Genomic DNA, 15,453 nt, shown 5'->3' on the forward strand with positions numbered 1-15,453 from the left:
CCCTTGTACTTAAGAGTAAATTATATTTTGATCTCTCTATTGGAAAAAATAAGTAAAATTGTAACACCCCCTAACCCCAAACCGTCGCCGGAACAGGGCTACGAGGCATTATCGGATATATCAAACAACTTATGGATATTTTACAATTATTATAACATTCATAGTATAATTGAAAAATCATGTCCCTATAATGGACTTTCGAAGCCCAACACAAGTATTAAAGTGGAATGAAACGTGACTTGTTCGAGTATTCAGGGAAATATATATATATTTTTTTACAAAAATTTCGACAGCATTTCTTCTTAATTTTTACATAAAATCCCCTGCAAATTCAAATAAAAAACCACCTAATCCAAAACCAATGGCACAATCAAAAACAATTTAAACCTAAATATATCTAAATCATAACCAATTCATTAACATAGTCATTTAATAACTAAACATTCATAATATTAATCCAAATTAACTAATAACTTCATTCATTTTTTTTCATTCCAACTTATACCAAATTATATAATATAATATTTACCATTTTATCAAACTAATAACAAAATATGGTATACCATTCTTATAACTAACTTTACAAGTATATCTATATAACTTATAAATCACCTAGTACATGCCACTTTCAATTAAGAAAGAAAACATCACCCAAAATCTTTACGCTGAAGTCGGGATCACTCGGATGCTGGACCAGGACACTAGACTTCTATTAACCTGCGCACGGAAACAACCGTACGCTGAGTATTTCATACTCAGTGGTATTACCATAATTCAAATTGCAATAGCAATTAAAATAAAATAAAATAAGAACTCAGCATCAAATAACAATTCTTTTTTTTTTAAGTTATCATTAAATAACAATAAATAAACAATCTTTAGCCATTATTCAATTTTAGTTACAAATCACATTTACCAGGTTTTAATCACCACAATCATTTTAAATCCATGCATTTCATTTCCAATCTAAATTTTCAGTCCACAATTTTAATTTCTTTCATATTCACTAGTACAGTCGATCAAATTCATTTGAACTTCTCATTTCAATTATTCACCCTATTAACATTTCGGACTTTAACGGATACACGGATTCCAACCCAAACACACCAGTACGGCACATTGTGCCTAAAATGGTACATAGTACCTGATCAGTATACGACACATAAAGTGCCTAAAACGACACACGAGGTGCCTGATACAACACACGAGGTGCCTGAAATACGACACATAAAGTGCCTGATCAGTAAAGCCGGCAAATCCCGTACATTTCCATATCCTATGGCATGCCAATTATATCCGACTCAACCCGACTAGTTAATAGGGTATTTCTATTCTCAATTCACTTTCATTTCCATTCCAAGATTACTTTTCAATTAAAACTTTCACATTCAAATCAATTTACAATTCAATTATACATACACATTCACCATTCAATTCAATTCTCATTCAACTCAAATATCAATACTTACCTTATAATTCACTTATTAAATATAGAATTGATATAAAACATTTAATAAAAAGTAATTTGAATTATAGTAATACAAACCGTGAATTTCTTGTTTTAATCCTCGATAGCTTTCTCCTTTCCTTTGTGCGCCGATGTCTTGGGTTCTTTGTTAACTACGAAAATAATAATAATTTGTAATCATCAATATAACACAATTCAATTTAATCCATGAGCCTAAACATGCAAATTTAACCATTTTTATACACATAATTCCACTATTTACTTATATGTTCATTCAAAGCTGTCTACTTGAGTCATTGTTACTAAATCATTTATATCTTGAGCTAGGAAACTCAAAATTAATATCCATAAATTTTCCTTAAAACTAAACTCATATATCTTCTCACCATAAGATTTTCAGAATTTTTGGTCTAGCCAATTAGTACAGTTTATTCATTAAATACTCCCCTGTTATTTCATTTGACAGTTCTGACCTCTCTCTACTAAAAATAAATTATCTCATTGTACAGAACTAGAATAAGGTTCTTGTTTACTTATTTTGAAACTAGATTCATTAAGGAGTTCACACATATAAATTACACTCCATAATAATTTTTGTACAATTTATAATGATTTTCCAAAGTTAAAACAGGGCATCTCGAAATCACCCCAAACCAGTCTTACAAAATTTCAAATATCTCTTGATTCATCAATTCATTGCTTACAATATTTATACTATAAGAAACTAGACTCAATAAGCTTTAATTACATATTTTTTTCATCCTCTAGTTCAATTTATACAATTTTTAGTGAATTTTCAAAGTCAGACCATTGCTACTTCCCAAAACTGTTTTGATGTAAAATGTTAATAACCAAATTTATAACACCAATTCACACCTTATGTCTATTCAAATTTCATTTAAACTCAAATTTAACTATTAAATTTTCAACATATTTTCTTAATTCCGAAATTTTCTTCAATTTAGTCCCTAAAACACAAAACTTATAGCTTACTTTACAATTCAATCCTTATATCTATTTTAACTTGAATTTCATTCAATTAAACCCCTATTTCATTTTTTTTATTCAACATGAACAATATTTAGAATTCTAGTAACTTTCAAAATATTAATTTAATTTCATCAAAACTTTGTTCTAAAGCTTTTAAAACATTAAAATTAAGTAAAAAGGGCTAAATTAACTTACCTATTAAACTTTCAAACTTTCAAACCCTAATTCTCCCTTTTTCTTTTCTTTCTTCTTTCTTTCTTTCCTTCCCCTGCTTTTCGTTTGCCTATTCTGTTTCTTTTCTTTGTTCTTTACTTTATTTTCTTTCTATTTACTTTACTTTTAATAATAATAATTTAAAATATATTTTAACACATAAAAATCTCAGATTTTTATGCTTATGCCGCCTCACTTAGGACAAATGGCATAATTGCCATTTTGGTCCTCTTCATTTTCTTTTAATCTACAATTTAACTTTCATCCTTTATTCAATTTAGTCATTTTTACTAATTACTCTAAATTAAGCTAAATTCACCTAATTTAAACCTAATTAAACACATCGCTAGACTCATAAATATTTCTAGTAATTATTTCGAACTCGATTTACTAAGACGGAGGCCCGATAATGTACTTTTTCCGGTGCCTATGAATTTTGGGTCATTACAAAAATAGTCCTTATACATTTCAAGACGTGTAAATTAGTCCATCCATGTTGAAAATTATTTTTATGGGTAAATTATAAAAGTTGTCATCCAACTATGTCTTTTGTTCTATTTTGGTCACCTAACTATTATTTTTTTTCAATTTGGTTACTGAACTTTTCAAAATTAAATATTTTAATCACTCTGAGCTTGTATGAGTTTTTTTCATTAGTCTAGTAATAAAATTAGGCCTCTAATATTTACACATTCTATCAATTTGATCCTAAACATAAAAAAAAATCAACAAATTTAGCCCCCATTGTTTACAAAATGTCATTTTAGTTCTAATTCTAAAAAAAGTCAATAAATTTAGCCCTCAGCATTTACAAAAGTTGTCAATTTAGTCTTAACTCTAAAATTAGAAAAAAAAAATTAAAAGAAACCATTTTTAAAATTTATAACTCATCGAGTAACACATATGAGAACTGAATTACTAGAAAATGCCCCCCCCCTTTTTGTTTCAAAATAACGGAAATAGGTCACTTTTTAAAATTTGACGAAAATGGGCCGATTTTACTAAAACACACCCAATTGGTACCGTTCTCAAGGAAAACTTAGAAAAGCTTGTCCAATTGGAAACGCTTTTCCCCTCTTACCAGTAAAACGCTTCTAGCTTGCCACATCAACACTAAAATTGGCAACACCAATTTTTTTTTTTTTGGTGTCACCTATTAATGTGGAAATAATATGCCTTTATACCCAAAGTCTCATTTCCCTTGTTTTCTTAAGCAATATAGGATATGAGATATGTGTATATATAGACTCATGAATAGGTTTGTAGCTTATTCCTAGAGAATGTGAGATTGTTTTCTTAAATTGTGATATATAGCCTCATGAATATGTTTAATTATAAAAATTAAATTTAAGATAATTGTTCAATATAAATTGTTATTTTTTTCTTGAAGACATATAAATTATGAAATTTAAGTTGTCAATATGTGAATTGATTTTTTCTTAAAATATATTCCTTAAAAATCATAAAGTGATTGTATTTGTATGATTAACAATAAACTTGATATCTTTTTTTTAATGTTTACTTTTTGTATTTAAAGTGATTGATTTATATGAAAAGTACGAATCTAAAGTCTATATCTAATATAATAAAGAAACAAAGTGAAAAAATTTATATTTTATTTTTAAAATGAGTATTTAAAATTATTAATTTCCATGTTGCATACTAGTTAAAATCTATATTTGACATACTCAAAAAATAATTTTAATTTTTTCTAAATTACAATTAAAATAGTTGGACTGCACTTTAATTTGAAGGTTTATAATTTACTTTAAAAAGAGTTATGATTTAAGGATAATGTTCTTTCTTTTTTCTTGCACAACTTTCAATTTTGTTTTTTATCTAATATGATTTAAAGCTACGTGTTGGAAATCAAAGTTCAACACTTGTCACAAAATCTAAAGCTGATTTGATTTTTTTATTTAAATATTATTGAACGATTAAATTGAAAATTGATGGGTTGGTTAGTTTGATCATCAATCTAGATGTTACAATATTTGTGAATTTTTTTATTTAGTCACACCAATAAATTTAATAAAATGATTTTAACAATGTTAATAATTATACTTGTATTTTTAAATTTAAAAAATAGAGAAACTAAATCATTTGAAATAAAAATAAAATGCCTAAATTCCAAACTTATCAAGAATATAGGGACTTCAATCTATTTTAACAAAAAATAATATGTATGGATGAAAACAAAAATCAAGATTTGTCTCTGCACAAAGATAGTAGGGGGCCATACTCTTCCAAATTCTTTCGGATTTGGAACTATTATACTAAAAAATTGGTGAAAAAAAAAAGATTTGAATTAAATAATTTGGGTTTTTATCTAAATAAAATAATTATTTAGGCATAGTGATGGAAGACTCCTATTCATGAGTGTATATATACACATTGTCTATATATCACAATTTAAGGAAGTAATCTCACATTGCCTAGGAACAAGCTGCAAATCTATTCATTAATCTATATATACACATATCTCATATCCCACATTGCTTAATAAAATAAGAAAAATAAGACTTTAGGTCTATATAGAGACTTGTTTTGTAAGTTTTATTTCCACATTAATAGGTGACACCAAAAATTAAAAAGTGGTGTTGCCATTTTTAGTGCTAATTTAAAAACGTTGGTTAGAGGGGAAAAACGCCTTCAGCTAACGCGTTTTCTTGGGGTTTTTTTCCCAAAAATGACACCAGCTGAGCGCGTTTTAGTAAAATCAATCCATTTCCGAAAATTTTAACAAAAGTGGCCTATTTCCATTATTTTAAAAAGAAATAGGCATTTTTGTTTTTTGGTAATTCAGTCGCATATGAGATATTAAAATAAAAAAATTACCTTCTTTTTAAGTTATTTGTAGATGACATGATGTATGGTGGTAGTAGTAAAAATGAAACTGTTTTGGACAGGCGTGTTGGTTACATGATATAGTGGCGGAGACATGTAAAATGCTGGAGAAATGGAAGAAAGAATAGTAGGGAGGGATGAAATTTGAAATGGAAGTGTTTAAACAACTTCATGACCTTTCAGTTGATATTATATCAAGAACAACATTCGGAACCTTTTTTGAGTAAGGAAAATGAATCTTTTTATTACAAGAACAAAAAATGCAATTTTTCTCTTTTGCGGTCGAAAGCCTAAATATCCCAGGCTTGAGGTAGTGGTGATAACCCTATTCATTTTTCCTTTAAAATATACCCTTATCTAACACATTATCCCTATCAAGTTTTTGCCTACTAAAAGTAATAGAGAGATGTGGAGACTAGATAAGGAAACTAATGAATCAATTTGGGCACTGATCCGAACAAACAATGAAACAAGAGAAGAATCCTCAAGTTTCCTTAGTCTGTTGATGGGTTCGGATTGTTAGAAAACAAACCGAATTTTCAAAGTAAATAATTGCAGCCAAAGAATTTCTATCAAAATTCGCCTGCAGAAATGATAAAGCTTATCAAGCTAGAATTTTCATGAAAAGTCAAGGATGATGGCAGCAGCTTTAAAAGATTTACACGGCAAAGAAATTAGCTTGCAAGGTCGATAATAAGCTGTCAAGAAATTGGTTTGCAACTTGGCTTTCAAATTGAATTGCAAATTGGCCTGTAGAATAGATAAGTATTATCATTTATGATATACTTAAAAGATAAGCAATTATTAAGGCGGGAAACAATGTCTATATATATATGTATAGTTTGTGTGTGTGTGGTGTGAGTTATAAAAAAAAAAACTAGCAGCAGCTAGAATAGAGAGAAAAAAAAGTTTGTATTGTGTTTATTTGTGTGCAATAAAAAAATAGTATTTAATTTATTTTTATTACGCTTCCAACAAGTGGTATCAGAACTAGGTTCGTGTTGACGTCACAATGGCAAACATGATTCAACTGCAGATCCTGAAATTAACAAAGACAAATTATGGCAACTGGAGCATCCCGATGAGGGCTTTGCTCAGTTTTCAAAATTGTTGGGACGTTGTCAAAGAAGGATATGTCCAGCCCAAAAATGTAGCTGCCGAAGCGACTTTAACAAATAAAGAAAAAAAGTATTGAAAGAAGCGCGTAAAAAAGATAAGAGGGTGCTGTTCTTTATTTTTCAAGGTGTTGATGAATCAACCTTTGAAAAAATTTTAGATGCGAAGACATCAAATGAAGCATGGGGAATTTTGCAAAAATCCCTCCAATGAGCGAAAAAAGCCAAAAAGATACGTTTACAAACCCTTAGAGCCGAATTTGAGACATTGAAAATGAAACCTTCAGAAAGCGTTGATGATTATGTCATTCGAGTGAAAGTGGTGGTAAATAAAATGAAAAGGAATGGAGAAACACTTGATGATGTCAGAGTAATGGAAAAAATTTTGCAGTCATTGACATGCAAATTTGATTATGTGGTGGTTGCCATTGAAGAGTCAAAAGATTTATCACAAATATCAATCAACGAACTTGTGGGTTCCCTTCAAGCCCATGAGCATAAAATGAAGCAAAATGATGATACTAGAAATTCGAACCAAGTCTTGCAAAGCAAGTTGTCCTTCAACAAAAGTGGAGCTAGGGAAAACATTGGACAAGGTATGAGCAATCGTGGAGGATACCGTGGAGGATATAGAGGTAAAAATAATGAAGCGGGGAACACATGGACGAGGTAATCAATCATATGGTAAAGTCCAAACAAGTGAAGAATATCAAACATCAAGTTGTGGACGAGGAGCTTGAGGCTGAGGTCGAGACTGAGGTAGATTTCAACAATGAAATATATATCAGGTACAATGTTATAATTACAATAAATATGGCCATTATAGTTACAAGTGTAGATTAAATCTCAAGATGGAGGAGAGAAATCATGTAGCAGTAGCTAAAGAAGAAGAAAATGTGGAATCTAGTGTATTCTTCACTTATAAAGAAAGTGAAAAATCAAGTAAAATTTTTGGTATCTTGATAATTGCGCCATCAATCACATATGTAGCTGAAAAGACTTATTTTCAAATTGGATGAGAATATTCATAGACAAGTAACGTTTGGAGTTGAGTCGCATACCACGGTCAAAGGTAAAGGCAAGGTTACTATTACACAAAAGAATGGAGAAAAAAGTTCATATCAGATGTTTATTACATACCAACTTTGAAAAGCAACATTATCAGCCTTGGGCAGCTTCTAGAAAAATGATATGAAGTACATATGAAAGATTTCATGCTCACCTTAAAAAATAAGAGTGGTGAATTAATTGCCCAAGTTGATATGACACATAGCCGTTTGTTTACTATTGACATTGAATTTAGAGAGGTGAAATGTATGAAGAATGCATTAAAGATGATTCATGATTGTGGTATTTAAGGTTTGGGCATATTGGATTTTCCAGTCTGAAGCTATTGTCAAAAGAAAATATGGTTAATTAATCTTCCTAATCAACTGTGTGAAGACTGTATTAAAGGAAAACAACATAGGTAGAGTTTTAAAGTAGGAAAAACTCGACGAGCCAAGAGACCATTAGAGATCGTGCACTCCGATCTAGCAGGTCCTTTTGATATACCATCACTTGGTGGAAACATGTACTATGTTACTTTTATTGATAATTTTAGTAGAAAATTTGGATATATCTTCTTGAAACAAAATCAGAAACATTTGACAATTTTATAAAGTTTAAAGCCATGGTAGAAAACAGAGTGAACATTTCATTAAGATGCTTAGAACTGATAGAGGTGGAGAGTATACTTCAAAGCTATTTGAAAGCTTCTGCAAGGAACACGAAATTATTCACTAGTTAACAACTGCGTACACACCACAACAAAATGGAGTCTCTGAAAGAAAGAATCGCACTATTCTTGATATGGCAAGAAGCATGGTTAAAGGTAAGCATTTAACAAGAACTTTCTGGGCTGAAGTTGTTCAATATGTTGTTTATTTTTTAAACCAGTATCTAACAAAAAGTGTGAAATACAAGACACCAAACAAAGCTTGGAGCAATCAAAAGCCAGAAGTCAAACATCTTAAGATTTTTGGATGAATCGTATATGCTCATGTTGTTGACCAAACAAGAAAGAAACTTGACGATAAAGGAGTAAAATGTATTTTCATTGGTTATGAAAAGAGAAGCAAGTTATATTGGCTATACAACCCTCTCACCAAGAAAGTTATTATTTCAAGAGATGTTGAATTTGGTAAAGCTGATTATTGGAGATGGAGCAAAGAAGAGAAGAAAATTGAAAGATTATTTTTCAGTGATAACAAAGATGATGCCTTCATTAATCAAGAACAATGTGACAATCAAAGCCCTCCTCCAAGTCCTGTTGCAACAACTCCTACAACACCATTATCACCAACCAGCTGCAATACCAGCAACTCAGAGGAAGCACCTACAAGAATGCGTAGTTTATGTGATATTTATGAGGTTATAGAACTCAGAAACAATACTCGATTATTCATTATTTCGTTTAATGACAGAATGTGATCCAATAATATATGAAGATGCAATTGAAGATATTAGATGGAAGAAGGCAATGGATGAAGAAATTGCAGCAATAAGAAGAAATGACACATGGGAGTTAACAAGTCTACCAGAAGGACATAGTTCAATTGGAGTCAAATGGGTGTACAAGATGAAGACCAACAAAGAAGGAAAAGTGGAAAAATACAAAGCAAGACTAGTTGCAAAAGGTTACAAGCAAAGATATGGCGTAGACTATGATGAAGTATTTGATCCAATCACCAGAATTGATACTATAAGGCTTTTTATGGCAATTGCAGCACAAAATAAATGGAAAATTTATCAGATGGACGTAAAGTCAGCATTCCTTAATGGCTACCTGGAAGAAGAAGTCTACATTGAACAACCACTTGGATATGGCAAACAATGACAAGAAGAAAAAGTTTATCACTTGAAGAAAGCTTTATATGGACTGAAGCAGGCTCCGAGAGCATAGAACACAAGAATAGATGAATACTTTCAGAAGAACAGGTTCATGAAAAGCCCATACAAGCATGTTTTATATATGAAAAAATTAAAGTTGGTGACATTATAATCGTGTGCTTATATGTAGATGATATGATTTTTATAGGAAACAATCCAGGTATGTTCAATGACTTTAAGAAAGCTATGACTAAAGAACTTGAAATGACAGATATTGGTGAAATGCCATACTTTCTAGGAGTCGAAGTGAAACAAATGAAAGATGGAACATTTGTGTCTCAAAAGAAGTATGCGAAACAGATTTTAAGAAAATTCAATATGAAAGATTGCAAGCTAGTAGCCACGCCAGCAGAACTAGGTATGAAATTAAGTGTTGATTCATCCAGAAAGTTGGTAAATCCAACGTTGTTTAAAAGTATCATTGGAAGTTTAAGGTACTTGACTATCACACGGCCAGATATCATGTACGCAGTGGGAATAGTTAACAGGTACATGAAAAAGCCAAAACAAGATCACCTGATTGCAACAAAGAGAATTTTGAGATGCATCAAAGGTACGATGGATGAGGTTTTATTTTATGCACACTCACAGAGTTCAAAATTGATTGGTTATTTAGATAATGATTATGGTGGTGACTTAGATGATAACAAAAGCATATCCGGATATTTATTCTATATTGGCGCTGCAGTATTTTCATGGTTATCAAAAAAGCAACAAATAGTAGCCTTTTCAACGTGTGAAGCATAATACATGGCTGTTGCAACATGCACGTGTCAAGCAATTTGGTTGAAGAATATTTTGGGTGAATTATCTATTATACAAGAAGGTCTAATTACAATTTATGTTGACAACAAGTCCACAATATCTATTGCAAAGAATCCAGTGTCTCGTAGTCGAAGCAAGCATATCGATACAAAGTATCATTTTATTCGAGAGCAAGTGAAAAATAAAAATGTGGAGTTAATTTACTGCAGAACAAAAGATCAATTGGCAGACATTTTTACGAAGCCATTGAAAGCAGACATATTCCATAAACTCAAAGAAAAGCTTGGAATGAAAAGTTCGATTTGAGGGGGAGTGTTAGAAAACAAATCGATTTTTCAAAGTCAAAAATTGCAGCCAAAGAATTTCTATTAAAATTCGCCTGCGAAATGATAAAGCTTATCAAGCTAGAAATTTCATGAAAAGTCAAGGGTGATGGCAGCAGCTTTAAAAGTTTTACACGACAAAGAAGTTAGCTTGCAAGGTGGATAGCAAGCTGTCTAGAAATTGGTTTGCAACTTGGCTTTCAAATTGAATTACAAATTGGCCTGTACAATGGATAAGTATTATCATTTATGATATACTTAAAGGATAAGTAATTATTAAGGCAGTAATCTATGTCTATATATATGTATGTATAATTTGTGTATGCACTACAGGAAAATAAGGCTTTAGTGGCGTTTTTAGCGACGTTTTATCAAAAAACGCCGCTAAAAAAGAGCAACAGCGGCGTTTTAGTAAAAAACGCCACTAAAAACAGAGCATTAGCGGTGCTTTTGGTAAAATGCCGCTAAAAACCAGAGTATTAGCGGCGCTTTTGGTAAAACGCAGCTAAAAACCAGAGCATTAGCGGCGCTTTTGGTAAAACGCCGCTAAAAACTTGAGCATTAGCAGCGCTTAAAGTCATATAACTTCTAAACCCTAAAAAAATCATAAACACTAATCTATAACCCCTAAAATAATAATTATTAAAATTTATGGTTATACAATATATTAAATATTTTCTTATATAATCGTAAAAGAGATAGTATTGAATTTAAAATATTGAATTAATTATCATTATAGTTTAAGGTTTATGGTTTAAGATATATGATTTAGGGTTTAAGCAGGTTTATGAGTTAACTATGGTTTAAGATATATGGTTTAGGGTTTAAGGTTTAGGAGTTAACTAGTATTTGAAGGTTTATGATGAATTATGGGGTTAGGGATTATGATTTAGGGTTTAAGGGTTAGGGTTGAAGTTTACAATGGGACAATTATTATCTTCTTAAGAGATAATTTCCTTTCCAGATTCTTACCTGGGATGCTATTAAGAAAGGGTGATTTTGATTGTGGCAAGCTTAAATATTAATTAGCATTTGTTGAACTATGTATAATTTCCAAGTTTATATAACATAGAAATATCTTACAGAGTGGACATTATAACTAGAGTGTTCCAATAGAGAAATTGTTTTATTAAATTTTATTAATAGTTTTTTGTTTATACTATTTTAATATTTATCTATACTGACTAATTAAAATATATATTTATTTATACGAACCAAAATCCTCTACACTCATTTGTGTCTCCACATTTTTTTAATTGTAACTCATTTTCTTTTTATAAAACAGTGAATTTTCCTTTATTCGTAAATCAATCTTCTTATTAAAAAGTTGCAACTCTTTTTTTGTTTTTTGTTTTTGTTTATAAGTAAGTGTTGTTTTAGTTCCAACTTGTTTTATAGAGTGTTTTTTTTATTCTTTTAAGGTTGATGGTTTATGTTTTATGATTTAGGGTTTGAAGACTATAATTAAGGGTTTAAGGTTTAGATAATCTCTTATATATTAAATAAAAAGCTTAAAAATTTAGTATTTAATATTTTAGTCTATATTTCAGTTAAAAAGTTCAATATTCAAAATTTAAAAAAATCTAAAAAATGATAATCTCAGCACAAAAATTTTGAAAGAAAAAATAGAAAAAAAATATGTTAAAAATGAAAAAAAAATCAAAATTGAGCAATAGTAGCATTTTTGGTAAAAACGCCACAAAAGACCATTATTTTTTTATCCCTTTTTCAAAATCCCGCTCACAATTTTTTGGTTACCCGCTTCTCTTCTCCTTCTCATTTCCTTTTACTCTCGAAATTTGCCCCCAAATATCCCAAGTGTACCCAACTCTTTCATTTACCTCCTTTTGTTCTCTGAAAACTCAAGCATTCCAGTTTCTTTCTCCTTCATTAAGCCAACACCAAATTCAACCCAAAAGCAAAAATAGCCATGGCAGTAAAAAATTCAACCTCTGCTCATGCCAAACGCTCTCGGAAAAAAGCTGCTGCTTCATCTTCTTTGATCCCCAAATTCATGAAAAACCCCAAAACAACAATGGCGTTGGCTTTACTCATCATTGACTCCCTCCTCGTCTCTTTCATCATCGCTTACGTCCCTTGTAAGATAACCAAAACCCCATCTTCACTGTTTTTTTTCTTTTCTCTTCCCCGTATAATTGAACTCACGGTGACTTCTCACGGATTTTAATTTTCAGATACGAAGATAGATTGGGACGCTTACATGTCTCAGGTGTGGTACTTTTTTTTGTATACTAATCAAGCTAATTTACTTCATGGGTTAATTCGGCTATTCGTTTTTATTTGATGGGATAATGTGGAATTAGTGTTTATTAAGATGACAGGTAAGTGGGTTTCTTGGAGGAGAAAGGGATTATAAGAACTTGAAAGGAGACACTGGACCGCTTGTTTACCCAGCTGGTTTCCTTTATGTTTATTCTGCTATTCAGTATGTTACTGGAGGACAAGTTTTTCCAGCTCAGGTGATCTTAGTGCTTAGTCAAATTGAATTTTCTTGTCTGTGATCTGTGCTTTATTTATGCTTACTTCCATTTTGTTTTTGGTTGCAGATTTTGTTTGGGATTTTATACATCATAAACCTGGGCATTGTCTTATTAATCTATGTAAAGACCGATGTGGTATGAAATTTGCTTTTGTTTACCGTTCAGGCATTAATATACGGCTATTTTTGCTTTTTGTTACTGATTAGTTATATGATTTGGTATGTAAAATTCGTAAAGCTGATAAATATATTTCTTTGTCTGAGTGCTCTGAAAGTTCGAAACTAGTAAACTCGAGATTGGTGATTTAAATGAAAATATTCTTGATTGTTAATGTTTCTTACTCTGTATTTCGTTGTCTTGGTTTTCTATATTATCGTTTACTGTTCTTAAAACGTCTTTTCAGCTTCCGTGGTGGGCTCTTATCCTGCTTTGTCTTTCAAAGCGAGTTCACTCAAAGAAAAAAGCATGAATTTTGAAGTAGTATTCAGTGGATTTGAGATCTAATACAAAATTTTGGGTTTTTTTTTTCTTTCAAAATGTTCTTATTTTTTATTGGGGGTGATGTATAGGTACTCAAGCAGCACCAAGGAAGAAGGTTGCAGCAGCTTCTGCTTAAAAGGAAAATTGTAATGGTATGAGGTTTTGTTTTGGATGAAGCCATGTTTATGAGGAAACATTTAGTGATGAAGAGTGAAATTATGTTCCATTGGATGCTTTAGTTGTTATTTAGTTTTTATTTGAATGTAGCTGTCTTAAATTTTGAACAATTATTAGAGCTAATCTTTGACCATTAATTTCTTCATTGTCTTTTTTTTCTTTAACTTGATCAATGTTTTTGTTTTGTTTAAGATGCCCTTAAATCAAAGGATCAGAAACGGGTTCATGATTTCATTTTAGATATAAGGTAATGCAGGTTCGGATTTTTAATCCTTTTTTTCATTTATTTTTCTAAATTTGTAAAATAATATTCTGATTTGAATATTATAGTTATTGTATTTTAGGTGAAATTATGTGTTTGAATTGGATTACTTATCAGCTTGGGAGCATAATTTTATTAGGCAAAAACTATGGGTGAAAGATAATTACCTTAACTGATTTGTAGACTTGTGGATTATTACCTCTTTGAATGTTGGTGCAAATTTGTTTCTAGTGCTAATATTTAAAAGAATCCTGCAGTTGTTTTTGCTACTATGGGTGTTTTGGTTTCAATTTATTGGATGTTGATTAGTTTCTAGACTTGAATTCTGGGTATGTTCAGTTTTTAAGCTTAGATCAATTTTGGACCCTAGTATTTATGCTTTCTATTTCTTATGTCAGCTGAGAAGCTTTGAGTATTGACCTTGAAGGGTATCATTCCAAATTCTAATTTCGTGTTTTTGTTAAAAATGGAGATGAATGAGAATTTTCTACCTTTAATTTTACAGTTTGCTTGCATGAATGTTTAGCCTACCTATTCTTTTGAAATTTTATTCTAAGCTGAATAAGATGTAACAATTGTGTCTGGGGAAATAATAGAAAGTTGGTTGTTTCAAGTGTACTTTTGTTCTTAATAGCAAATTTTGTTTCAAACTGAGTGATTATGTTGGGGTTAACAGCGCAGTGGGAAAAATGAACTAATCTCTATGGAACTTTTCTTCTACTACAAGATGATGGCCAAGTTGATCGTTTGAAATTGGGACGAATTGTCTTCTGTGATGCCTCCAAACGTCAACTCATTAATCGGTTGATTTTTCATTAATTTCATCCTCTTCCTTTTTAAATATTTTAAACTCAGCTTCATGTTTGGAATAGCTTAAAAGCTTTGTTTCTCTACTATTATACTTATCCGGTAGTCTATACTAGTCCTGGAGGTTAGAATTTTATCTCCAAATTGCAAGTTTAATTAGCATTTTTAATGTAAAATTTGGTCTTTCTTTAGTTTTTTTTGTATGCATGATTTTGTCAATGTTGTAGCAAATTGATATCATGATCTCCTAGGAGGTTGCTTTTTAACGATTTAAAGGCTATTGTTCTTACGGTGAGTCTCAAGTTTTTAATCGAATCATCATTTTATTGCATGATGAGTCTTCGAATTTAGCTCGCTGACTTCTGTTTTTTGTTTTTTTTTTGAATTGGTTGACGAAGGCAAGGGAGGAAGGTTTTCCGGTGGTTTTAATATCAATGTTTTCACGAAAGTTCATGGAACCAATATGAGTTTATTAGTTAGGCAATTTAATTTGAGTGTGAATTTAGTGATTATCGAGTTAATTACTTAAATTTAGTGAGGAGTGGAAATTTAGTGATTATCAAGTTATTTACTT

At 30.7% G+C, this 15,453-nt stretch overlaps 1 protein-coding gene across 3 annotated transcripts; it reads left to right on the plus strand.

The window, feature by feature from the left end:
* The first annotated feature begins 12,395 nt into the window (after nt 1-12,395).
* Nucleotides 12,396-15,168, plus strand: LOC107916945 (dol-P-Man:Man(5)GlcNAc(2)-PP-Dol alpha-1,3-mannosyltransferase). 3 transcript variants are annotated; one of them, XM_041076052.1, is made up of 7 exons: nt 12,396-12,751; nt 12,848-12,882; nt 12,995-13,132; nt 13,220-13,288; nt 13,723-13,785; nt 14,003-14,057; nt 14,749-15,168. In XM_041076052.1, the coding sequence occupies exons 1-6, from the start codon at nt 12,583-12,585 to the stop codon at nt 14,048-14,050; spliced, it is 522 nt and encodes a 173-aa protein (XP_040931986.1). In that variant the 5' UTR covers nt 12,396-12,582; the 3' UTR covers nt 14,051-14,057; nt 14,749-15,168. The 3 variants fall into 3 exon arrangements, with proteins under 3 accessions (XP_040931986.1, XP_040931997.1, XP_016701813.2); XM_041076063.1 differs by having other exon boundaries at nt 12,399-12,751; nt 14,003-14,066; XM_016846324.2 differs by lacking the exons at nt 13,723-13,785; nt 14,003-14,057; nt 14,749-15,168 and adding an exon at nt 13,557-13,716 and having other exon boundaries at nt 12,399-12,751.
* Nucleotides 15,169-15,453: the final 285 nt, after the last annotated feature.

Source organism: Gossypium hirsutum, chromosome A01 (assembly GCF_007990345.1).
Source record: "Gossypium hirsutum isolate 1008001.06 chromosome A01, Gossypium_hirsutum_v2.1, whole genome shotgun sequence".
In the NCBI taxonomy this organism is placed as follows: domain Eukaryota; kingdom Viridiplantae; phylum Streptophyta; class Magnoliopsida; order Malvales; family Malvaceae; genus Gossypium; species Gossypium hirsutum.

Coding starts and splice junctions, on each gene's coding strand:
- LOC107916945 (XM_041076052.1), top strand. CDS start 12,583: ATGGCAGTAAAAAATTCAACCTCTGCTCATGCCAAACGCTCTCGGAAA. Junction 12,883..12,994: donor GGGACGCTTACATGTCTCAG/GTGTGGTACTTT, acceptor TTAAGATGACAG/GTAAGTGGGTTTCTTGGAGG. Junction 13,289..13,722: donor TCTATGTAAAGACCGATGTG/GTATGAAATTTG, acceptor GGTGATGTATAG/GTACTCAAGCAGCACCAAGG.